Source organism: Acomys russatus, chromosome 31, assembly GCF_903995435.1.
Source record: "Acomys russatus chromosome 31, mAcoRus1.1, whole genome shotgun sequence".
NCBI classification, from domain to species: Eukaryota; Metazoa; Chordata; class Mammalia; order Rodentia; family Muridae; genus Acomys; species Acomys russatus.
This window is the reverse complement of record NC_067167.1, coordinates 36,702,292-36,727,154: the sequence shown is the minus strand read 5'-3', so window position 1 is coordinate 36,727,154 and position 24,863 is coordinate 36,702,292. Positions and strand designations below refer to the sequence as shown.

Here is a 24,863-nt window from a genome sequence, read left to right as displayed (position 1 = left end):
TATACCATAAAAATTTCTGCCAGTCATAAAAATTGGAATTGTAAAATTTTCATAACTTCCTATGTTGCACACCTATTCTTGCTTAAATATAATTAGCTGATCGATCTAATTTGCATTCATTTTTTCATTTCCAGACCATGGTAGGCACCTACTATGCTATAGCTAGGTTCTGATATCTTGCTCATAAGAATCCGCGTTATGCCAGGTGGGGGTGGCACACGCTTGTAACCTGAACACTCGGGGAGGTAGAGGTAGGCATGTCTCTAAGGTTGAGACCAGCTGGTGTATAAAAAGTCCAGGACAGTCAAAGCTGCACAGAGAAACCCTGTCTGGAAAAACCAGGGGTGGGGGTGGGGAGTGAGGTGGGAATCTCTGTTATGATGATTCTTGCTCCTTTAAGTAGCACTTAGGGAATCAGCTGAGGACAATAATTGTTAACTTATAAGCTTATGTGTATGAGTGTTTCATCTATATGTACGTGTTAGCAGCGACCTCAGAGTCCAGAAGAGAGCGTTGGATTATGAGTGATTGTGAGCCACCCCGGGCTTTAGACCAAAGCCAAAGCCTCCATAAGTGCTCTTTACCACTAAGGCTCTTAATTTGCATAAACATTTTGCAAAATGTTTTGGTAATTTGCATTTGTCTTTGGCCCAAGGGCCACCTTGGCCACACAATATTTTTCTTAATTTATAATAAAGGACAGGACTTGGGGCTTGAGAGATGGCTCAGTGGTTCAGAGCACTTAGCTGTTCTCTCAAAGGATACATGTTCGGTTCCCAGCAGCCACACAGCAGCTGGCAACTGGTTGTAACTAGTTCCATGGGATCTGGCACCCTCACACAGGCATCTGTGCAGGTAAAGTTCCAGTGCACACCAAACTTTAAAAATAAATCATAATAAAGGACTTTTTCTTCCAGGAAATTTTGTTGCTACTGTACACTGGAGATAATTTTGATAATACTTGAGTTCTTCAAACATTTTGGGAGAAATGCCTTGTTTCTAGGGTGGTAGGATTTCCACAAGTAGCTGGGTTGGTTTAACATTTTGAGTCTCTGGCCACTTTATACTCCTAATAGAAACAGCAGGTGAAACCTTCAAAATCACACACTTCAGTAAGAAACGTTATGTGAGGGAATGGCATAAATAGTTTCCTCTTCTTGTGTGTAAAAATAAAGATTTGGGGCAGCCACAATGTTTCAAAGCTACCTTTAAATCCGTTACATACTGAACCTCTATTTTAAGATGTAGTTTTAATTACCATATGTAGCAGTGCATTCATTTGGTCTGCTTTTGAGTTGTTAAATATTTCCTCCTCCTAAGAGAAACATCATTTGACTGTTTTAATGTCTTTGAATAATTAATATTCCTCAAGTATGCTATTATATAAAACATACCATTATTTAAATGCCATTTATGTTACTGTGCTCGAAAATTATTTCTGCATTTACATTATCTAAAGCTTTGGGTTATTCTTGGTTCATTCTAAATGTAGATCTAAAATTTGAATATGAAATTAGTTGACTTGCAAAATACTATTCAGAATCTGCATTATCTTACGAAGATGAGCCAATCATTTTCCTGGCTCCTCTACATTTTCAGTGACATTCCTGAACAAGAGCCATTAAATTTGGTTTGGTTTGGTTTTTCAAGACAGGGTTTCTCTGTGTAGCCCTGACTGTCCTGGACCTTTGTAGACCAGGTTGGCCTCAAACTCACAGAGATCTGTCTGCCTCAGCCTCTCCAGTGCTGGGATTAAAGGCGAGTGACAGGATGCCTGGCTGAGCCATTATCTTTGAAGTGTTTGTAAATTACATGGCCTGGGAAAGGGAGGTGCATACTCTTGTTTCATACAGCACTAAACTGGAGTTTCTTTCCAATTTTGAAATATTACTATTATTAATTTTTTCAGCATTTAAGGTAAGGGTATAAAACTTTAGTGCCCTAAACACCATCAAAAAGTGAAGTAACAAGAAAGTGTACCAGAAGAAAAGGCCTGGGAGAAACAAAATGGCTGCACATCTGAATAGGAGTCAATTATTTCTATCTTTACCCTAAAAAATACCAGGACTGGGGCTGGAGAGATGGCTCAGTGGTTAAGAGCGCTGCCTGCTCTTCCAAAGGTCTTGAGTTTAATTCCCAGCAACCACATAGTGGCTCACAACCATCTGTAATGTGATCTGGCCTACAGGTGTACATTGCAGGAAGAACACTCAATACATAACAATAATAAATAAATATAAAAAAATACCAGGACCATAATATTGTTATGGCAAGGCACAAATATTAGTTTATGATAAAGTTCAACTTCTTTAAATGGTCCAAAACAGCAGTGGGTAGATGATAGGAATCAATGTGATATCTGTCATGTGTCCAGACAGAGGCAAGAAAATCTTACTTGAAATAAACGGGGTAAAATTAAGCCGTCAGCTCCACATTACCTCTACTGATTGCTCCCTTCATAGGTTTCATAGTGCGGATGCCAAACAACTCTTGGATATAATATGTTTGAAATTTATTTTTGACGAATCATCTTGGAAATACTATCTCTGAATTAATCCTTCCTCATGAGAAGATTGATTTAGGACATTTGTGAGTAACCTAGTTAATACATTTAGTCTGTAACTGTATGCCCATGCTCCCAAGTATACTCCCACACTCCCTGTTAGCCACTGTGGGAAGATGGTCTCTGTATTTGAGTATTATTTTGGAATACTCTTTGGCTGGGTGTCTATCACATAGCAATAAAAGGTTTTGTTTTTAATTTGCAAACAACAAAACCAATGTATGACTCAATCCTAGAATGTTAAAGATAATTGTAACCCAACCTTTTTTTTTTTTTTTTTTTTTTTTTTTTTTTAGACAGGGATTCTCTGTGTACCCTTGGCTGTCCTAGACTCACTTTGTAGACCAGGCTGGCCTCGAACTCACAGTGGTCCGCCTGCCTCTGCCTCCCAAGTGCTGGGATTAAAGGCGTGTGCCACCACCACCACCCGGCTCCAACCCTTTTATTTGAAGAGAAACATTGTTGATTATATCAGACGAATTACTGCTAAAGCTGGGACCGAAGCCTTTTGGTTTCTATCTTCTTACTCCGAAACTGGTACTCTTTGCTTTCTACATAAACGTGTGTCTCCTATAAAAATTCAATGAGCAAGAAAGGTGTTAAGATTTTAGGGGGTCTAGCCACCACTATTCATACTACTTCATTGAATTTTTGTTTAATTTAAAACTTTAATATCTAAGCAACGATGGGAGCGAGGGGGCCTTATGAAGTCCCATCCTAGCTGAAGAGCTATAGCCAATTGATGGCCGTTTGGTGAGGGAGACTGTCAGCTTGCGTCAGGGCTGCAAACGTCAATTGGCTGTCATGCTCCAGTGTGTGGCTTACACACGTACAGCAGCATTAAGTGGCCTCGGAGATTTTAACAAAAGCTCATGAAGTTGGGAGGGAGGCGGATAGGGGTATGACAGAAGTTAGAGGGAGGCGGATAGGGGTATGACAGAAGTTGGAGGGATGGGTTTAAGCAAAACAAATACACATGAGTGAAATTTTAAAATGATTAACACAAGTCGTTACATTTTCTGCTTTTGACATTTTGCTTATCTGTGCTTTGCCTGTGTACAAACATCTGAGTTTTTAAAAATAAATTATTTTTAAAGTATTTGCTATTTCAGTGAAATGCAAAGTCTCAGGGAACTTCTTGGTTAATTTTGAACTAATATATTCTAAGTATCTAGAAGTAGTCATAGATAGTCTCAGTAATAATATGCTCAGTAAAATAGGTAACATTTATGTCTGGACATTGATCTCAAATTTAAAGTCTAAGAAGATAAACATTTAACACCATGGGACACACAAAAAAAGTTACTTTCTTGGTCATAGCAGGCTAGAAATCATTTAGTAAAACTTAAAACATTTTAAAATTAATCTTTATTTGTTATTTTGGACATTTTGCTTGCATGTATGTGTGTGTGTCACAAACATACAGTTCTTGCGGAGTCCAGAAGAGGGCTTTGGATCCCCGGGAACTGGAGTTACAGACTTGTGAGCAGCTATGTGGGTGCTGGAAACCAAACTCTGGCCTTCTGGAAAAAGCAGCCAGTGCTCTTAACCACTGAGCTACTTTCTGGTCTCCTGCAATTTATTTTAAATTTTTATTATTTTTAATAATGTGTGTGTGCGTCTGTGCGTCTGCTTGTAAGTATTTGAGAGCTGGTGTCTGTGGGGTAAAGAGAGGTCATATCCCCTAGAGCTAGAGTGCTAGGTGGTTGTGTGCTGCCAACATGGCTGCTAGGAGCAGAACTTCATCTCTGAGAGACCAGTGCCTGCTCTAACTGCTGAGCCATCTCTCCATCCCCTAAACAAAAATATTTTAAAGTTAAGGTTAAATAAAAGGAAACTCGTTTTCTAGTTATGCTTGAATTGAAGAAGTAAGATTTCTGTATGATTTTTCTTTGTTGGATCACTAGTTTCTTCCTACCTACAGTTAGTTACAAACATTTAAAACTTCTCCAGAATGTGAATTTTAATGAGAAAGGTGATAACGTATGGTTTTTCTCAACCGTGTAGTTAGTTAGATAAGTGTTTACAAAGTTTGTTATGGAAAGACTTCAAAGTGTGCTGATTCGGGAAATAAGAACAAACAGGAACAACACTCCATTCCCTTGTTAAATTCCTTCTTACACGGACATGGGATGGGATGTTGCGATTTTAACATCAGCCAAAGAACTTCTTTGCAGGGTGTTGATCACAAAAATACGGATCTCAGCAAAGCTTAAATGTTTCTCAGGAAGATTTTGCTTTTCTTCCAAATGAAAATTCATTCTGGTTTGCTCTAGCTATCTTGTTAGCAGTGGAGGCAACGGGACCCTCTGAGGGAGCCTAGTTCTGAACATTGTGCCTTTTAGTTCCTATTCATAGGAAGCACTCGCCTTTTGGGTGCTGCCTCTGCCCTCCTGGGAGCAGATGGTGCTAAGTCACGCTGGGCTTTAGCCTTTCAGAGGTGCCGCGGTTCCTACTGCCCTTCCGGCTTAAAGTCAGTGATGACACATTTCCGAAACAAGGGTGTCCAGCCTTCCTTGGGATTGTTAAAAGGCAACCTTACCCCAGGTAGAAGAAACACACACACACACACACACACACACACACACACACACACACACACACACACCTCTGATCCTAGAAGAGGCCGCCTTCTTGAAATGAGGATAGTAATCTGTCCTAGGAAAACACTCAGTGAAGATTTGCATTCTTAAGACACTTAAACTATTAAGCTCTTTTTTTTTAATAGGCAGTCCCTAACAAACGTTTTTAGAGCAAAAGGGGGGAAATCCCAGATAGAAATAAAAAATGAAATGAAGTGTCTGCCTCCAAACTTAGAAGGTACTGAGTCATATCATCTTTGCGATTTTAAAATTTCCCAAATTTTGCAGCCTTTTTATTCATTAAGAAAACAGACACTGAAGTCTGCCCTCCCATTGCTTGGAAACGCAAGTCAGCGTGACATGTCAGAATCCTGTTAAGAGGTTCCGTCAGTACCAGCTATGACGTCTGCTGCTGGAGTGGGCTTAGAATTTCCACGTTTCTGCGCTTGATTTTTATCGGGAAACATGAGTTCATTTATTTGAGACTTGCAAACCAAGGAAAAGGTGTCTGTTTATTTTAGCTTTAGTATTCCAAATGCAGCTCGAAACAGTTCTCAAATTTGCTTTTATGATTAAAAAAACTTAGGTAAAGGTAGTTTTAACTTACAAAGAAGTCAGGAGAATAGAGGCTAAAGGTATGCATCGGCAGGATGGATATGGGAGTAGAAAGGACGAAGGAGAAAGGCGAAGGGCTAACAGCAGAACTCAGAAGCTGTACCAGTTTCAAAATGCCTGCATGGGGCTGTCGCCTTGCAGAGCTCTAGAAAAGGCTCACCTGCAAATCCCCGGGCCGGCTAAGGGTGGCGAGATTCCTAAAGAGGCCAATAGATTCTGCTCTCCACAGCCCAAAGCCAGGGAAAGTGGTGTCGCCTTCCAAGCTACAAGCCTCTGCCACCTGTTTGCTTCCGACCCCTAGGGGTCGTTCCCGCTGCCTGAGACCTATTTTTCCAGCAAAGTCAACAGAGGTTCATGTCTGCGTTCCCGCCAGCAAGAGTTGTCCCGAGGACTCCGCCTGCGCTGGCTGGGCGGCGGCGGCGTGGAATCGGCGGGGACCTCCAGCTCCCGCCACTCGCCGGTGGGCATACCCCAGCGCCCGCGCCCGCTGCCCCTCGCCGCCACCCGAGATCGCTTTGCCAGCTGCTCAGTAGCTCCCCGTAGCTAAACAACCCCGGAGTTTAAGATTCCCGCCTTGCACGTTCACGGCACCCTCCCCCAATTGTATTTTATTTTTATCTTTTTTTTTTTTTTTTTTTTTTAACTTTTCTCCTCGCCAGCTACGCTCTATTAGCGCTGAGCGTTCGCCACGGCCGTCTCAGCCATCTCTCCAGGCTGCATCTGGCAAGGAGGATTCCGAGAGCAGCTCATCGCGGCCGTGGCGCTCGCCCACGGGAGCTGCCGGGGCGCGGCGCGGGGCGGGGCGGGGCGGCGGCGACCCAGGGCGGGGAGGAGCAGCTCCCTCCCGGTGGAGCCGGGGCTCGGCAGCCCAGCCGCTCCCAGCGTCGGGGCGGCGGGCGAGCGGCCGCGGCGATGGCAGGCGAGCGGCGCGCGCGGGGAGGCGGGCGCGGGGCGCGGAGCGCGCGGGGGCGGGGGCCGGCTCGGGGTGCCCCGGGGTGCCGGACGCTCTGAGGCGGCCGTGGCACCGGGGAGCCCGGCCGCGGGCAGAGCCGCCGCCTCCGGGGGCGTCGCCGGCCTCGGCCCCTTTGTTCTCGCGCGCGCCCCCTCGCCGCCCACTCCCCTGCTGTCTCGCGGCGGCGGCGGCGGCCCCGGCGGCTCCTCCCGCCCGAGGCAGTCGAGCTCCGCGCCGGGGGCGGGAGGGGGCGGGGAGCGCGGCAGCTCTGGAGAGTTGGGGGCGATGGCGAAGCTCAGGGTGGCTTACGAGTACACGGAAGCCGAAGACAAGAGCATCCGGCTCGGCTTGTTCCTCATCATCTCCGGCGTCGTGTCGCTCTTCATCTTTGGCTTCTGCTGGCTCAGTCCCGCGCTGCAGGATCTGCAAGCCACAGCGGCCAACTGCACGGTGCTGTCGGTGCAGCAGATCGGCGAGGTGTTCGAGTGCACCTTCACCTGTGGCACGGACTGCAGGGGCACCTCGCAGTACCCCTGCGTCCAGGTGTACGTGAACAACTCCGAGTCCAACTCCAGGGCGCTGCTACACAGCGACCAGCACCAGCTCCTGACCAACCCCAAGGTAAAGAAGGGGCGCGGGAGAGCCCGCCTCACGGGAGCAGGTTCGGGGCCAGCGTCCGGGTCAGACCCCAGGGGGAAGAATCGCAGTGTACTGTGCTTCTAGCAGGAGAAAGGAGAGGCGAGGTGCACGCACGCATCCGCGGAGCCCCAGGGCTCCAGTCCTCAGGGTGTGTTTGCCCGTGGGGCAGTGGCACACAGAGTCTCTCTGCAAACGCACTGATCTTTTCTGTTTGTAGGATTTTTTGAGCTTACCCCCCAAACCCAGGTCCAGCGCCCCCAGTACCGTTTGCCTAAACTCAAGGAGCAAAGAAAGTTAACTTTTCCTCCGAATATAGCCATGGGGTAGCGGGAAGTCAGCTACTCCAGTGTAAGGTCAACTGGTGCCGCCTGAGCCTCAAGAACTCCCAAGGACATGCGTGACCTTCTTTGAGAGGTTGAAGGGGTCTGTGTCTTCGCTCCTGGAAAGTTCTTAGACTTTTGCCTTTTAGTTCTAATGAGGGGTTTTTAACTTAAACTCTAAAGATAGGCTTGGGATGTCAACAGCAGTCAGGAATCTGATTTAGGTCAGGTTTGCTGCTGTTGTTGCTGCTGCTGTTGCTGCTGCTGCTGCTGTTGTTGTTGTTGATGATGATGATGATGACGGAGGGATCCTAACCACTCTGGGTGTTTGGGGACAATCAGGAGAACAGTAAGACTTACCGAAAATAGAAAGTCCCCGATGAACTATATACCAAGCAGCCTTTTCCTGACAACTTATTTTGTTGCCACAAGGAGAAAAAAAAAAAAAAAAAAAAATGAGGAGGGAAAAAGAAAAAAGATAAAACCTGGTTAGGACTTGTGAGCCTCTGGAGAGCTGAGAGGGAGAGTCAGAAAACTTCCCAGGGGAGGAAAGCGCTTATAAAAAGCAGTGTCCTCAGTCAGTGAACTAATTGAGCTTTGCAGCGCGCCTGCTTCTGCAGGAGGGTTCTTTGATGCCTTTGGTCCTAACTGCGGCCAACTAAAGGTGTGTATATTTATTTAAGTTACCGACTCTTCTTAACTTTGTGAGGGCTATGCTTGAAGATGAGCAGGACATCATTCCAAAGAAAGAAAATGAGTCCTGTGCACACAGGAACACGTTCTTTTAAATGTGACAAGATATGTTCATCCGAAATCTGAATTAATATTTTAAACAAGCTCACCATCGCTGTGCAAACTCAGGAGTAGCGCATTAATTTGGAAAGTTAGAAGTAATCACTCTTTAAAAAAATATGATTTACTCCTCATTGGGGAAGTCTCTCGCTAATGCATGGAGATTCATTTGCCTTAAAAATGAATGAAGATAATACAGGGACAGTAAATATGGAAACAAACATTTCTGATACAGATCCTAATGGCCAAGCTACTGACCAAGTGTTGGGTCTTAAAGACAGGTGTCAGTTAATCTCTTCAGGACTTGGGAATTGAAAAAGGAGTCTCACAGATTTAGAAAAACTTTTCTAAAAATCGGAATTAATTAAAACCTATCCAAGAAAAGTGTCAAGTAGTTTTAGTGATTTAGAAGACAGACCGTAGTTTGTCACTTAGGAGTGGGCATAGTTGGTGAAACACTGCTAATTATTTTTGAGTAGTGATTTAATTAATAATAAATTACACATATGCGTATACAGACATACTAGTGGATGGTTAATATTTAAATTTGGCATAAACAAATTAGAATTTACCACAGAAGACAACTTACAATTTCTAGGCAGTTTTGCAGGATCTGGCAACAGAAATAAATTGGAATCACTAGGACACTGGTTCTTAAATCACTTGGAAGCAATCATAATGTTTTATGTAATATTAAAATTGGAAATATTTTTTTCTTAGTGACAGTTAAGAACTTGGCAGTAGTTGCTTTGGAGGAAGTGTCAAACAAGACCATAAGGTAGACTATTCAAAAAGTGTCAGAACTGGGAAAATGACATGGTCTGTGGTCCAGAAAGTGAGGAATGATCCTCCCCGTCAATTTACGCACCTCGCTGTCCACATTGTGATGCACTGTAGTATTTATAGAACAAACATCACTTTTTTGTCAATTAAGTGTTCAATTTGGAAATTTTTGTAAGCCCTCAGTAATGGAAAAATTCAGGGTAGCTAAAATATCATGATAGAGTCAGGTGCGTAAAAAGATTGAGTTTCTATAGTGTCCTTGTAACTAAACAGTCCCTATTGCCCGGTCCTATTGCATGTTGGCTATACAGAGATATTATTTTTAATTATTTTTAATTACTCTTGATTTTTAAGTCTCTTACCTCCGTGTCCCATCTGTCTCACAGTTCTGACCAACGCCAACCATTAGAAGAAACTGTTAGGAAACCACGTCTCATCTTAATAGAGCCAGCACTTTTTCCTGGACTCTGCTGAAAGTATTATAGCGAAAGGTGGGGAGGGTACAGATATTACAAATACATAGATTCTCAGCCGGGCATGGCGGCGCACGCCTTTAATCCCAGCACTCAGGAGGCAGAGGCAGGTGGATCGCTGTGAGTTCAAGGCCAGCCTGGACTACAAAGTGAGTCTAGGACAGCCAAGGCTACACAGAGAAACCCTGTCTCAAAAACAAAACAAAACGAAACAACAACAAAAAGCCCAAATATATAGATTGTCAAGCTATAGACCTCTGAGAAAAGTGCTGACCTTCCACTAACAGTTCCTTCAAAACATCTTTAAGTCTTGCTCAATTGCTTTACATTTTTCATTAAAGTTTTTTCAATAAATTCTTATTTTCTGAGGGAGTCACTGTGTCTAGTGACATCGAATTCAAGTCAGGTAGGGACTTGATTACAGAAATGATCCACTGTGGATTGACCGTAGTTCAGTCTAAGTTTTAGTTAGCTTCTTCTTGCCGCTGCTCCCAACACTGCAGTACCTCTCGGTGGCTCGCAGCTGCGTGTGCTCAGCACACTCTGGTCCTCCGCTATGGCTGCACTGTGAGATTACCTGGGAACTTTCAAAATGCGTTCTTGTGCTTAGGTCCCATGTTCAGGCACATTGGTTTGGTCTTGGATGGGACCTGAGTACTGTAGCTTTCAAAGTTGTGCAAGTTATTCGAATACGTACCCAAGAGATGAAAACTAGTGTCTTGGGAAATGGGCTCATCTGTTCCGCAAGAAAAGGACTGGACTTCAAATTGAATTCACTGTGAATGGCAAAGAAAAGATGAATTTTTTATTATTAATTTATTCAAATTACATCTCAGTTGTTAGCCCATCCCTTGTATCCTCCCATTCCTCCCTCCCTCCCACTTCCCCCCCATCCCCCTCCCCTATGTCTGTGACTGAGGGGGACCTCCTCTCCCTCTATATGCTCATAGGGTATCGAGTTCTTCTTGGTGACCTATTATCCTTCCTCTGAGTGCCACCAGGCGCCCCCATCCAAGGGACATGGTCAAATATGGGGCACCAGAGTTTGTGTGAAAGTCAGATCTCCTTCTCCACTTAACGGTGGAGAATGTCCTGTCCATCGGCTAGTCTGGGTAGGGGTTTGAAGTTTACGGCATATATTTTCCTTGGCTGGTGCCATAGTTTGAGGAGGACCCCAGGGCCAAGACCCGCCTGTAGTTTTCCAGGACCCTCTGGATCCTTCTATTTCCTCATTCTCCCAGGCTTCTCACACCTAAAGTCTCAATAGGATGTCCTCCCCTCTGACCCACTTTCCTAGTAGGTAAAGTAAGAAAAGATGAATTTAGGAGCTGTTCTATGCTGTGTGGTATGAGAGTAGGCGCTTGGAGACAGGCTCCATGTTTAAGTTTTTGTTTGGATTTTTTTTTTCTCCTTTTGATAAAACAAAACCCTAAAAGCAAAGAATAATTCTGTCTCTAAGAAACCAATACTTTGAAACTGAAAAGAGAGAAGACCTTAACAGGGGCCGAGAAAGGTCTTGGGCTTGAAGAACCAACATCCAGGAAGGCAGAAGGGCACAGATGAAGGCATCGCAGCTGCCACCACCTTAGGAGATGCCCTTCAGACCCACACGCATGGCCTCTGTCCCCACATGTGCACGGGCCGCACAGCTTCTGGGGAAATCCCGACCTTTAACATGCATATTCACTTTGATGTTCTCTGGGGAGAAATCTATCAGACCAGGGCTATGTAAAGAAAAGACAGTGGGGTTGTGCCAACATCTCTAGACTTATTTGTCCACAAAGAAGTGCCTTTCTTTGGATGTTTTTTCTTCCTTTGATGATGTTACTACATAACACACACACACACACACACACACACACACACACACACACATATGTTAAATATAATTTTATAGAGAGATGGATATAGATAGATGATGAATGGATGGATAGACAGAGAGATAGACAGACAGACAGACAGATTCATTGATTGATTCAAGTGAGCATCTGGTTTCTCAGAATGTACTGTGGCCAAAGAAGGGGTATGTATGTGTGCATGTGTGTGTGTGTGTGTGTGTGTGTGTGTGTGTGTGTGTGTGTGTGTGTGCAAGACATGTAAAGATGAACTTGTTCATTTAGCAGTTCGTCTGGTTCCAGACCACACCAGAGTTCAAAGTCCCCACATTCAGAGAGCTGGCATCTTGGTGCAGAAAATAGGTATAAGTCAATTTATAATGGAATTTCACATAGTGATAGAATTTTAAAAGTTCTGGCAGGGTGAGAGCATAGCTAGTGACAGCAGCTGTCCTTGTGACATGCAAGATGCTCTGAGCAAATGGGTGTGATGAAATGTCCGTTGCAGAGGGCAGAAGCTGTACCGGGTACTCAGAAACTGAAAGGTCAGAGAGAAATATGGCTCTTGGCTCTTTGGAGAAAGACGTTTCTGTATCTGAACAGATAGGAGGTGCCGAGACTCTGGGACGAGCTCCACTAGGTGTGTTTGAGAAACAATGGGTCCAACAGTTGGACTCGGCCACAGAGCGCTAGGCACTGAGCAGACAGAAGTGGCACTGGAGCCCTAAGAGCACAGGCGTTTGGTTTTATTGTAAACATGATGGTAAAGAAAATACTCAACATTGACCAAAGCTCAAATATAATCAAATTGCTTTTAAAGGTCTGGACTACCCTTCTGGCTGCTGAAAATAATGTGTGTGCGCATATCTCCATGTGTGCACTCGCACACACATGCTCACTTGTGCAGAGTGAGAAGTACAGAGGCCGGTTTGGACGCAGGGAGCTAGAACAAGAATGGGTGAAACAGAGTGGTGGCCTCGGTAGGTGGGCACCTGCAGTCAGGGCTGGATATGAAGAATGAAGGCAAGAGGAATTGAAGGTGGCGCCAAAGATTTTGGCAAGCACCACAGGGCAAATGGGGGTGCTCTTACAAAGGAGGGGGGACCTAGAAGGGTGGATGTGGATGAAAATCAAGGGGTCAGTTTCACATGTGCCTAACAGGTACACACATGAGGGCGAATCTATGAGTTTTTGCCCCCCAAGATTATGGCCTGGCGGAAGACACATAGAACATAGGTAACCATAAAAAGGGCAAAATGCCAGGTTTTTTGTCTTTGTTTTTGGTTTGTTTTTTATTTTTCGAGACACGGTTTCTCTGTGTAGCCTTGGCTGTCCTAGACTCGCTTTGTAGACCAGGCTGGCCTCAAACTCACAGTGATCCGCCTGCCTCTGCCTCCCGAGTGCTGGAATTAAAGGCGTGCGCCACCACACCCAGCTCAATAGGGACACGTGGTAGGGACAATCAGAGGAGAAATTTAGGGAGAAAGCGTCACAGAGGAGACATCTGCCATGAGTGTATGAGAAGAAAGCTTTCATCTTGGTGAGGGAAAATAGGAATGAAACAATTATCAGAGGAGGAAGAGATGCCGCAAGCAAAGCTTTGGACTGTGGGAGTGTGAGCTGTGTCAGGGCATCTGCAGGTTGGTTGCGATGGAGAAAAGAGGGGAAGGGAAATTGAGGCTTTGACTGCCAGGAGGGGCTTAGAGGTCACTGGGAAGCTATGGGAGGAAGGATGCCTGTGGAGGGTCACATCATATGCCTTAAAAAAAAATCTGTGCATGTCTGTTAGTCCGCAGTGGGAGTTAGGATAGGGGATCAGCTGGTGTTAAAACTAGAAGATTCGATTAGGAGACATGGCTGGTCAGTTAAGAGCATTGACTTCTCTTCCAGAGGACTCAGATTTGATTCTTAGCACCCACATGGCAGCTCAGTGTCTGTAACTCTAATTCCAGGGGACTCAACACCCTCTTCTGGTCTCTGTGCACTAGACATAAATACAGGCAAGACACCCATACACATAACATAGTAACAGTAACAATAATTTTAATGGGAGCTTATCTTGAAGTTTATATGTAGTCCTAGTGTAATTGCTAGGGCCTTTCAAAGTGGGACCCAGGCAGAGCTCAGAACAGTGTATTTTGAGAAAGACTCAGTGAGCATTGGCTGGTCGTTTTGAATGCAGCTGTTCCATGAGCTGATGAATGCAGTTGATTTCCAAGGAAAGGGGAAAGGTAAGAAAGAGAATAGATTCTCCCCCAACTCCAGAAAGGAAGAAAGCTTGACTAGAGTGTAGATGTTACTCTGATAGACCTTATGACTTCTAGGATTTAAAAATTATGTATTATTATCTTAAGTGTTTAGGTGTTTTTTTCATGTGTGTGTGTGTGTGTGTGTGTGTGTGTGTGTGTGTGCCTGTGTCCCACATGCATGCCTGGTGCCCACTAAGGCTAGAGGAGGGTCCGATCCCCCTGGAACTGGAGTTACAGACAGTCATGAGCCACAGTGTTCTGGGAACTGAACCTAGGACCTCTGGAACAGCAGCCAGCACTCGTGACTGCTCTCCACTCTCTTAATGATGGTAAATGTATGGTTTATTTCTTAAGTCACTAAGTTTGTGTCTCGGCAGCAGACTTCATCCAGAAGCCCAGGAATACTTTTGAACAGGCAAGTGATATATGGTTAGTTATTCAAGAGCACACCAGAAATGGTACTGAGCACTTGTGATTCTAGCACTGAGGTTGCTGATGCTGAGGCAGGAGGATGGCAAGTTTGAGGGCAGCATGAGCAGCATAGTTAAGACAGTGTTTCAAACAAAATAATACATTAATTGCTTTCAGTTCGATTATCCTCCAGTCTCCGCCTTCCAATTGCTGGACTTAACAGTGTGAATACCACACACTTTGGAAACAATCTAATTTGTGTATCCAAAGCTGTTTTTCATGTTCTATCTCTAATCGCCACTTGGGGATACCATTTATAAAAATCTCAATTTGTAATGTTCCCTCCAAAATCATTTATTAAAGACAAACAATCAGAAACTAAAATTCAGGAGATTTGTGATGTTATTTTTTATTTGCAGTTTGAGATGATGTGGGTTTTGTTCTTTTGGTTTTTGTCACAAACACCTCAGAACTATAAAGTTTTTTGTGAGATGTTTGACACGTTTTATTTATTTAAAATGGTCTTTGCTCTCAGAATTCATGAGTGGAGATGTCAAGTTTTATTATTTCCGCTGGCCTTAAATCTTTTCAGCTTTTAGCAGAATTGCATAATCCGCTGAGTTCCTAGATCAACAGCACATTTATATTACAATTAACATAATTACTCACAGGAAAACACTGAGCAGGATGGTGTTTCATATCACATATGTTCCTAACCGTTTCTCATTCTGTGCTTTAGATGTTCGCTACGGCATAAGCCAGTGTGCAAAAATTCTCATGCTTTGACCTGGATAGTAGTCCCTCTTCTGTTCTTTATGAATAGCCTGTGTTATATTTGCAAATCAATACACTTGCTATTTTTTCTTAACCATTTTTGTTGATAAACGAATTCAAATTAGTTTATATGTTTGCAGAATCCAGCACATTCGGTCCCTAAAAGGGTCTCTGTTACCAGGCCACATCCAGAGCATCTGGACTCGTCATTGGTGCAGTGGGACATGTGCATTATGAAACCTTTACCTTGTGTCTTCTGGGTAAACCAGAGGCTCTCTTAACTGCTGAGCTGTCTCTCCAGTCCCAAAACACAGTTCTCTTTCACTTTGTTTTTATTTTGGTGCCTCTTCACCAGTCTCCTCATGTACAGTCTGTTTCATCTTCCAAACTGCTGTTTTTCAAAGTGCGGTCAGCACTCTAGCAGCATCAGCACCATCTGTGAACTGGATAGAAACATTCATTCTCTGATCTCAGCCTAGATTCCATGCAAGTCCTGTGATCAAATTCAAGATTTGTATAGTAAAAGAGATTTATGGGCTGCTGTGTAGCTCAGTGCTTGCTTAGCTTAGAAAAGTCTCATGATTCAAAAAGGAATGTAAGTACGTAGAACAGAATTTCTAAATGGGTATTATGCATGTTTGTGCGTGTTTAGGAACATGTATTACATGTAAATGGACCAGTTACCCCCAGTTAAAAGGCAGGGACTGTTGTGCAGAAACATCACTATCAAATAAATACATTCTGGTTTGGAGAATATATGTGGTCTTAGGAGTAACACATGAAAAAGAAAAAGCACATGGATGTTGGGAGTAAAAATGTGGAAAATATATAGCACATTAGTAACAGCAACAAGCTGGGAACTACCAAACATCCATCAACCGATGAGTGGAGGGATATACTGTAGTTATACAATGGGAAATTATTGGACTATAAATAAGAATTGAGTGAACAAAAAAAAAAAAAAAAAAAAAAAAAATGCGCCCAGTTTAAGAAGCCAAGCAGTATTCTTTGCCACAATTTGCCGTGACCTCTTGCATCAGTAGCGCTTGAACAGAACCTGGCACTTGACTCAGCACCCTCGCTTGTCACTCAACATCATCAGCCCCTTGTCACCTCCACACAGTGGCCTCGGACCACTCCCCGTGCCTCAGCAGCATTTCTCCTAGCCTTTGCCATGATAGTCCAACTCCAAACCAGAACTGCCCACAGGACTGGGAGTCAGCTATCACCCACCAGGTTGGCTCCCTCTCTCTGTGTCCTACTACTTGCACCATGCTGATGTGGTTTTGAAAGACTTTGCCAAACACTTCCTTCCAGCCTGGTATGAGGAGGTGGAACTGATGAAGGTACAGACCGATTGAGGTAGCCGAGCCTACCTGCAGGGTATCAAGAAACCAGACCTTGACAACCAAGAGAAGGGGGCGTTTGTTGCCCTTGGAGAAAGTATGAGCTATTCAGTATTGGGCCTGCACAAGCCAGCCATAGACAGAAATGCTCCCCATTTGTGTGACTTTATTAAGACTCACTACCCGAGTGAGCGGGTGAAAGCCAGCAAAGAATTTAGTGACCACAAAACCAACGTGTGCACAGTGTGAGCCCCAGAAACAGGCAAGGAATGAGTGTCTCCTTGACACACTCACTGGGGGGAGACAGTAATGAGGGGAGCTAAGCTGAGGGTGTAGAGTGCCCTCTCTGGTCACCATGGCAACACATGCATACTGGAATTATCTTTATCCTTTCTGTAAGTTGTACTGAAACATCCGCTGAAATTCTTTGATTTATATCATTTCTTTGTTTTTCTTTTTTAAAAATTCTTTCTTTTAATTTATTCACTTTACATGCAGATTGTAGCCTTGTCTCCTCCCAGTCCCTCTCTCCCCCCCTTACCTTCTCCCTCTCCCCCCTCCCCTAGTCTTCAAAAAGGGGGAGCCCTCCTCCCCTATCATCTGACCCCAGCCTATCATGTGTCATCTGAATTGCCTGCATCCTCTTCCTCAAATAAAGAAATTTTGGTGCCAACCAACAAACAAACCCAACAGACCAACAGAAACAAACCAACCAGTGTGCCACTAACGGCCACATACTTATGTTCTCAGTAGTGAAGTCCACGTTCTGAAGACTGGAAGTGAGTTAGTAAAGACGTAAGAGCACTGGTTGTGATAAATCATGGGTACAGGCGTCTTTTGGTTATAATAAAAAAAAGTTCTTAGACTGATTGCAGTGATAATTGCCTCTCTGAATCTACTAAAAATCATTCAATCAAGCACAGTAAATTGGTGAATTGAGTGGTAGGTGAATTGCATTTTAATGAAGCCATTACACACAAAGAAATTACTATTTTGTTTTGCAAATATCAGTATTTTACATAATTTGTAAGGATGTCTTATTCAGTAGAATTCTAAAACTGACCTATTATTTGAGAAAATATCTTAAAATACCAGCTTTCTAATGAAAAATTACTTAAGGGCTGGTGAGATGGCTTAACAGGTAAAAGTGCTTGCTGCCCAGAACCCTGTGATCTGAGTTCAATCCTTGCACCCCTCAGTAAAAGGAGAGAACTGACTTCTAGAAGTTGTTCTCTGACCTTGACATATACACTTATAGCATGTACATGTCCCCACCACGTCATATATATGCATAATAATACTAAGTTAAATTTAAATGCATAATTTACTTGGGATTATTTTGTTAAGTAAACTAAAACTATACATTTAATTTAAATTGCACTTTTAGTGTCACATAATTTTAAAGTGACAGAACTAGATAACGAAGTCATGAGTAAAGTATAAATATCTAGACAACTTTTTAGGGTGAGCAAAACCTTCCTAAGCGCAACATCAAAGACAGAAATCATAAAGGAACACACTGTTGTATTTAACTACATAATAAAAAACACTTTAAAATATGTTGAAGTTTTAAGGAAAAGTGACAAATTTTAGAGACTATACTTTTTTTGTGTGATACCATAGAGAAATGACTCAGAAGTCAATAAGAACTCTGGGCAATAAAAGACCATCTTTTCAATAGGAAAAAAATGAGAACATGTTCATAGCCAAGTTTGATGAAGATTACTGGTAGCCAGACATGTGAAAATTCTGCATAATCTCAGGATTGCTCAGACTGATCAGTATGTGAGGATGGTAGACATATTTGGCACTTGGGGCTTTTGGAGAAGCCAGCAGGGAAAGCTTAATGGAGTGTTCTATTGGTGAAAGGAAGATTGAGAATTCTAGGAGAGGAGGTGGAGGCCTGGCTTGTGACATCTCTGAGCGAAGTTTGAGAGTCCCCCAAAGACTCTGAGCTCTCCAAGGGATCAGAACTGATAGGACAGGTGTATTTTAACAGATGGTTCCTTAGAGTGGCTTACAGGCCGTGGTCCAGATGGCTCAACAGTGGCAGAGAGGCTTATAGGCTGTGGTCCAGATAGCTCCACAGTGGCAGAGTGGCTTACAGGCCGTGGTCCAGATAGCTCCGCAGTGGCAGAGTGGCTTACAGGCTGTGGTCCAGATAGCTCCACAGTGGCAGAGTGGCTTACAGGCTGTGGTCCAGATAGCTCCACAGTGGCAGAGTGGCTTACAGGCTGTATCCAGATAGCTCAACAGTGGCAGAGTGGCTTACAGGCTGTGGTCCAGATAGCTCAGCAGTGGCTGACTCCTGCCTGAAAGGCCAAGAGTGCATCGGAAGTTGTTCAGTCCACAGGGCTGGGTATCTCTGCAGTCCAGTCTGGTGCTGGAGTCCAGGAGGACGCCTGGAGAACTGCTGATTTCCAGGCTGCATTGGAATCTGGCTCCAGCAACAGGGGAGTCACACTTGCCAGTGAGAGCGAGGGCAAGCAGGCAAATAGCAAAGCCTTCCTTCCCCCATGTCCCATTACATAGGCTGCCATTAGAAGGTGTAGGCCACCTTTAGAGAGGGCTTTCCCACCTCAAAGAATTTGATCAAGAAACTCCCTTGCAACTCTACTGCAGTTTTGAGTTTAGTGGATTCCAGATGCAGTTACCTTGACAACCAGGATGAGCCATCGCCATGAGCCTGGAGAGAGTAGAGCACTGACTGCTTTTCCAGAGGACTTAGGCTTGTGATGTCCCATCCCAGCACCTGCATGGGAACCATCTGGAACTTCGGTTCCAGGGGATCTTATGCCCTCTGCTGGCCTGTGGGTACCAGGCACACACATGCTGGTACACAGACATGCTTGCAGGCAAAACACTCACAAGCATATATATATATATATTAGTGAATTCACATTTATATGGTAAAATATCATACATTAAATTTACTGAAGAAATGTTTTTCCACAAATTGATGTTTACAATATATTATTTTCAAAAGTAGGTTACCAAACAGTATGTTTCATATTTGTAAAAATAAATAAATAAATGGATAAAATACATGCTTTTGGCTTTCTATATTCATACACACACTACTAATTTTCCATCTTTTTAAAACTACTTCCGTTATAGGTGGTTTTCATTTTATCTTTTCCACATAGCTACCAATGTACATTATTTTTCGATAAATAACAGGGCTGTAGCTTCAGCTGAAAAAAAATGCAAGAGGATATTAGGTTTGACTTAGAGTGCTCACATAAATTTAAATCTTTACCAGAAAAAAAAGATGTGTGTGTATGTGTGTGTGCGTGTGTGTGTGTGTGTGTGTGTGTGTGTGTGTGTGTGTCTATGTGTGTGCGTGTGTATGTGTGTGTGTGTGCGTGTGTATGTGTGTGTGTGTGCGTGTGTGTGTGTGTGTGTGCGTGTGTGTGTGTATGTGTGTGTGCGTGTGTATATGTGTGTGTGTGTGCGTGTGTATGTGTGTGTGTGCGTGTGTATGTGTGTGTGTGTGTGCGTGTGTGTGTTAGCTGAGCAAAGTAGGAGTATAAAGAGAATGGGCACTGGGAGGCAGAGCCATTTGGCTTTGAAACTTACCTGCTTGAGACTCCTGCTTTAATCTAGTAATTCTCAATTTTCTTTTGTATCAGTAAGCAAGCCCACTGTGCAGTGGGTGGCCTGGTATCCTGGTGGCCCATAGTGAAGCTTGTTAGCCTCCCTGAGTCCCAGTGGCAAAGCAGTGGTTTCTCAAAGGGGAATGCTCATTTGCCAAAGAAAGTCTGGTCACTCAAGCCATACTGCCAGGACTCTTATCTCTAGGGGCCTGTGTATGCTTCTGGCACTAACCTCTTCTGCACTGTTGGAGGTTCAGTTGCCACTAAGGATGGCAGGGTTATGGGGTCCTCAGTAAACAGGTCAGAGTAGCATCACAAAATGTTGACACGTGTTTATCATTCATGTAATGAATGGTGTGCCTATTTTGTGGAGGGAACAACATAGCAAGTTAGCTTTCATTTCGGAGAAATAACCAGAAACTGTGTAAACCGGTGGAGCTCAGCTCCTCACTGATGTGACAGGTCCCTGGACCTCTACCCTCTCGAGACAGTAGTACTTTACTCAGGAATCTGGCATGCGCGGTACTGCTTTCCGGGCCCAGACAGCGCAGCACCATGACTGCACAGAGCTGTATTGGGTTGTGTGGGGCTGAGGACGCCGAGCTTCCTGTAGAGCACAACAGAGCTCATGCAGTCTTGAGCAGGGTGTTACAATCTCCTCCATTTCTGTGGGCTCTCAGTCCATGAAAGTGGACAGAGGAGTATTGGCCTGGCAAACAGCCATAGGATAGTCAGAGGTGAGCTGCCTTGCTCATGCAGACTGTGTCTGAAACAGTGGGTGGAAGTGGAGCCATCCTACATCGATTTAACAGCACAGTGGTTCTCCAAACTGTGTCTTCTTCAAAAACCAAATAGACAAGCTGAATACAGGTGCCATGGGGCTATCTACTCGCCCCTGTAGTTACCCACCAGGGAAGGAGTGTCCACCATATTGTCCTATCCTCTGGATACGGAGATCAAAGGGCAACTTAGGGAACCCATGGGCTGCGACTTCTCTCCTGTACATCTGTACGTGGGGCGCAACCACATTTTCAAGATGTAAAGAAGCACACAGAAAAAAATGTATGGACTCTTGGGCTTGTGGTGACACAAACTCACACCACCCTCATTCACTCTGTGAACTCCTCCCTTTCTGAGTGTAGTCGTTGGTAAAACCCCCAGCGTTGAGGCTAGCACAGAACCTGCGTCCAGTGGTACCTCAAGCAGCTGCCATTCCCTGCCGTGCTGTAGTCAACACCCGCATGTTTCTTTGGAGGGGAAGTCAGAGCATGTTCAGCTGGTGCTACTTGAGGTTCTGCCACAGGTCTTTCCTCAACGATAAGCACTGCACACAGGTTCATTCAAGTAGTTCTCAGTCTGGGATTATATGAGGCTTCATTTTACCAAAACTTCGTGTGTGTGTGTGTGTGTGTGTGTGTGTGTGTGTGTGTGTGTGTGTGTGAAAATCAGATGTATATCTCAAAGAAAATCTTAGAAGTCTGGCCGCCTGATTTGCCCTTGGGAAGCTCTCTAATTCATGAGCTATTGTCAGAGATCTTTGAAGATCAAATTGGCTTTACTGTGTTCACAAAATCTGTGGGTCAGGAAATCAGGCAGCACACAAGAGAATGGTGACAAAACCCCATGGTGTCTAGGGGTCTCGATGGAGAGAAAGCGTGGATGCTGGAGCTTTCAGAGGTCTCGTTTACTCATCCATCAGGCAGGTGCTGTCTCAGTGTTGACTGCTGCTCCTCCACACAACAGACCTTGCCATGTGGTCACTGTGCTGTGTCAATTTGGGTTTCTGTACAGAACCGTATTGTGGTATCAAGGGCAAGTGTTCTGACACAGTGCAGGCAGAAACTCTGCTACCACAAAAGTCACACCTTACCACGTCTGTTGCGATCAGCATCTCATCCACAGTCCAGGAAAGAGGAGACAAGGAGACAGACATCCCCTTTGCCTTTCAGCAGAAGAGTACCAGCGGCACCCTGCAAATGTGTGGATGAGATGGAATATAGAGAGAGCATACAGCCTGCCACAGATAGGAGCACAACATTTTCACTGTTACCATCTATCCTCACGCTAGGGGACTGATCGAGGAACCCAGAGCGTGTTGGTCGCCTTCATGAAGAAGTGGCAGCCATGATGTTTTGATGGACTGTGCGTCCACACACTGATGCACTGAACTATGTACCTTGTAGTATCCGGTGCAATGCCCTGTGCCCCTGGTGAAGCTGTCTGAGTGTGTGCATGAGCATTGCAAGTGTTGTATTTCTTTTCCCTGTTAAATATGGTTATAAGAATATTGGCCATATCCCAGAGGAATTTATTCTAGGATTTGGACCGAGGACCTGTGCATGCCTAGCTCACACTCTCTGCCACTGAGTCATACCCTGTGCCTTCCCTGAAGACTAAAACCCATAACCGTAAGCTTCTGATTGTCCTAGCATGATCATTATAAATAAAACCTATTGAACATTATCCAGATAAAAGTCTCTTGTTTTGGCCTGGCTACTATTTAGATTCAGTGTCTATTTTTAGCAAAGATAGGGTGCTTTTATTTTCTACCTCTTAGACTAACTGAACTATTTTCTCTTGAAGATGGGATGTCATTCTGAATGTTCCAGAATTTTAATAACCAGCAGTTTGCACGAATCTAAAAGTTAAGTGGGTAGTGTTTATTCCAAATTCCCAAGAAGCAACTATAGTCTTGGCGTCCTTGGTGGGTGAGTGGAAATCTTCTCTGCGCAGGAATGAGAACTCTTCGCCACAGCTCCTTAGTGGATACCAGGAAGGTGTGGGCATTTTCCAGTTCCATCTCCCATGCCCGACTCCTTCAAGCCCATTAGGTGACTCATTCTTTCTGGAATGTCCATTCGCAGTCTTGGCACATTATATTTCTTCTTGGAATGTCACCTTCCCAACCCATTTTCTGACAAGCAAATTTCCAGTCAACCTTGATGACACAAATCCAAAGGGATTTTTTTGTTTTGTTTTGTTTTTTGGCTGATGTATAATTTTGTTTGTGGTTCTTCAGTGAAGCTATGTTCACACGTGCGTGCACACAGCTTCAGAAACACTGTGGAGTTTACAAATGACTCAAGCATCTATAGATGCTTCTGATTATGTCACTGACATGACCAGTAGTAAACTTACAAATTGGAGGGCTGACAAGATGCCTCCGTGGGTTGGACTTTCAAGTCTGACAAGATGAGTTTGATCCTCAGGACCCCCGTGGTGGAAGGAGAGAACCAACTCTAGCAGGTCGTCCTCTGACCTTCATGTGCCTTGGCAGTTTCACACAGATTTACACAAATCAGAGTAGATGTGTTTGCTAGCTTGAGTAAGCATGGCCCTTATAGGCTCATGTGTTTGAATGCTTAGCCCCCAGGTGGTGAAGCTGTTTGGGAGGGATCAGGAGGTGTGGCCTTGTTGGGAGAGGTGTGTCTCTGGGGGTGGGCCTCAGGGTTGCTCTGCCTCCTGCTTGCTGATAGATGAAAGTCAGTTCTCAGTTGCTGTTGTGGTGTTATGTCTGCCTGCCTGCTGCCTTGCTCTCCACCATGATGGTCATGTGGTCTGAAACTGTAAGCAAGCTCCGATGAAGTGCTTTCTTTTATAAGCTGCCTTTGTCCTGGTGTCTCTTTACAGCAAGAGAAAAGTAATTAAGTATCAATGCAGTTTTTAAAAATGAGATAATGTGTTAATAACTTGTTTACTAGCCAAATTTATTTGGAAAGACACTTCATCCTAGTATTGTCTTTCAGTGCTAGTCAAGTGAAGTCATGATAGAAACTACCGAGAAAACATGTTTTTTTCTCTCCTTCTTTTTCTAAAGTGTTCCACATAGAACACAGTCCCTGATATTTGGTCAAATAGACTCTTATGTTTTATGCAATAATTTTTAAAATGACTCAGTGAAAGAAGAAACTGAATTCTGCCTACTCCACCTGTAGGATTGAAATGCGCTCCCCAAGACTGTGACAAAGAGCCTACACAAGCAAGGTTCTATTAAAGTTCAGGTTCTTTGTGGTAGGCTGAAAAAAATGCTATTATAAACCTTGGTTAAACCCTAAAATAGGACAATCAAAAATAAGGAATAAGTGCACAATCAAACATTCTATGTCAAAGGTGATGATTATGTCTTTTTTTTTTTTTTTAAATAAATTCACCGGGAACCTTTATGTTGTGCTTTTCGTAATAGCTCACTCAGCCTGTCAGCTTTGTTCATGAATGTGGAAACCAACCCCCTTGTCTGAGCCACAGGCATTAGTGCCTGGTGTGTAGTGCGTGCTTATAACCCCAGCACGAGAAATACAGAAGCGTGGGGATCAGAGTTCAAGGTCATCCTCAGACACACACACACACACACACACACACAGAGAGAGAGAGAGAGAGACAGACAGACAGACAGACAGACAGAGACAGACAGAGAGAGAGAGAGAGAGAGAGAGAGAGAGAGAGAGAGAGAGAGAGAGGGGCCAGCCTATGCTGCATAAAACCAAAAACTAAAACTAAAAATAAAGATGGACATTAAACAAATATATTTGTAACATGCTTCATTTCACCCCAGACTTTTGTTTTGCATCTTATGAAAAGTTTGCTTTCCAAGTTAGCAAAGTGATGGGTTTCACTGTGGCATTTCTGTATATGCATGCCATTCTGTTCTTATCCGTCCCCTCTGCACTGCCATTCTCCGTCTCCCTCACAACCCAATGGGTTCCCACCCCAAGTGTCCCATGCTTTGATTTCACATCGTATGTTCTCCATTACTCCCTCTTCCCCCCACCCTTCGCCCTTAAGACCTTTACAACCCCTTCTGCTGTCCCGTTTCTATTTTCATGACCCACAAAACACACACACACCCCTCTAGAGTTACAGATAAGAAAATAAGGTATGGTATTTATCTTTATCAGTTTGGCTTGGTTTACTTAACATAGAGCTCTTCAGGTCC

General features: G+C 44.1%; 1 protein-coding gene across 1 annotated transcript in view; it reads left to right on the top strand.

Annotated features, from left to right (window-relative positions):
- The first annotated feature begins 6,916 nt into the window (after positions 1-6,916).
- Positions 6,917-24,863, top strand: part of Kcnmb4 (potassium calcium-activated channel subfamily M regulatory beta subunit 4) — a 57,290-nt gene continuing 39,343 nt past the window's right edge. The window contains exon 1 of the mRNA XM_051139761.1: positions 6,917-7,333. Coding sequence (XP_050995718.1) covers positions 6,998-7,333 — 336 coding nt within the window. The 5' untranslated portion in view covers positions 6,917-6,997. The remainder of the gene's footprint in view (positions 7,334-24,863) is intronic.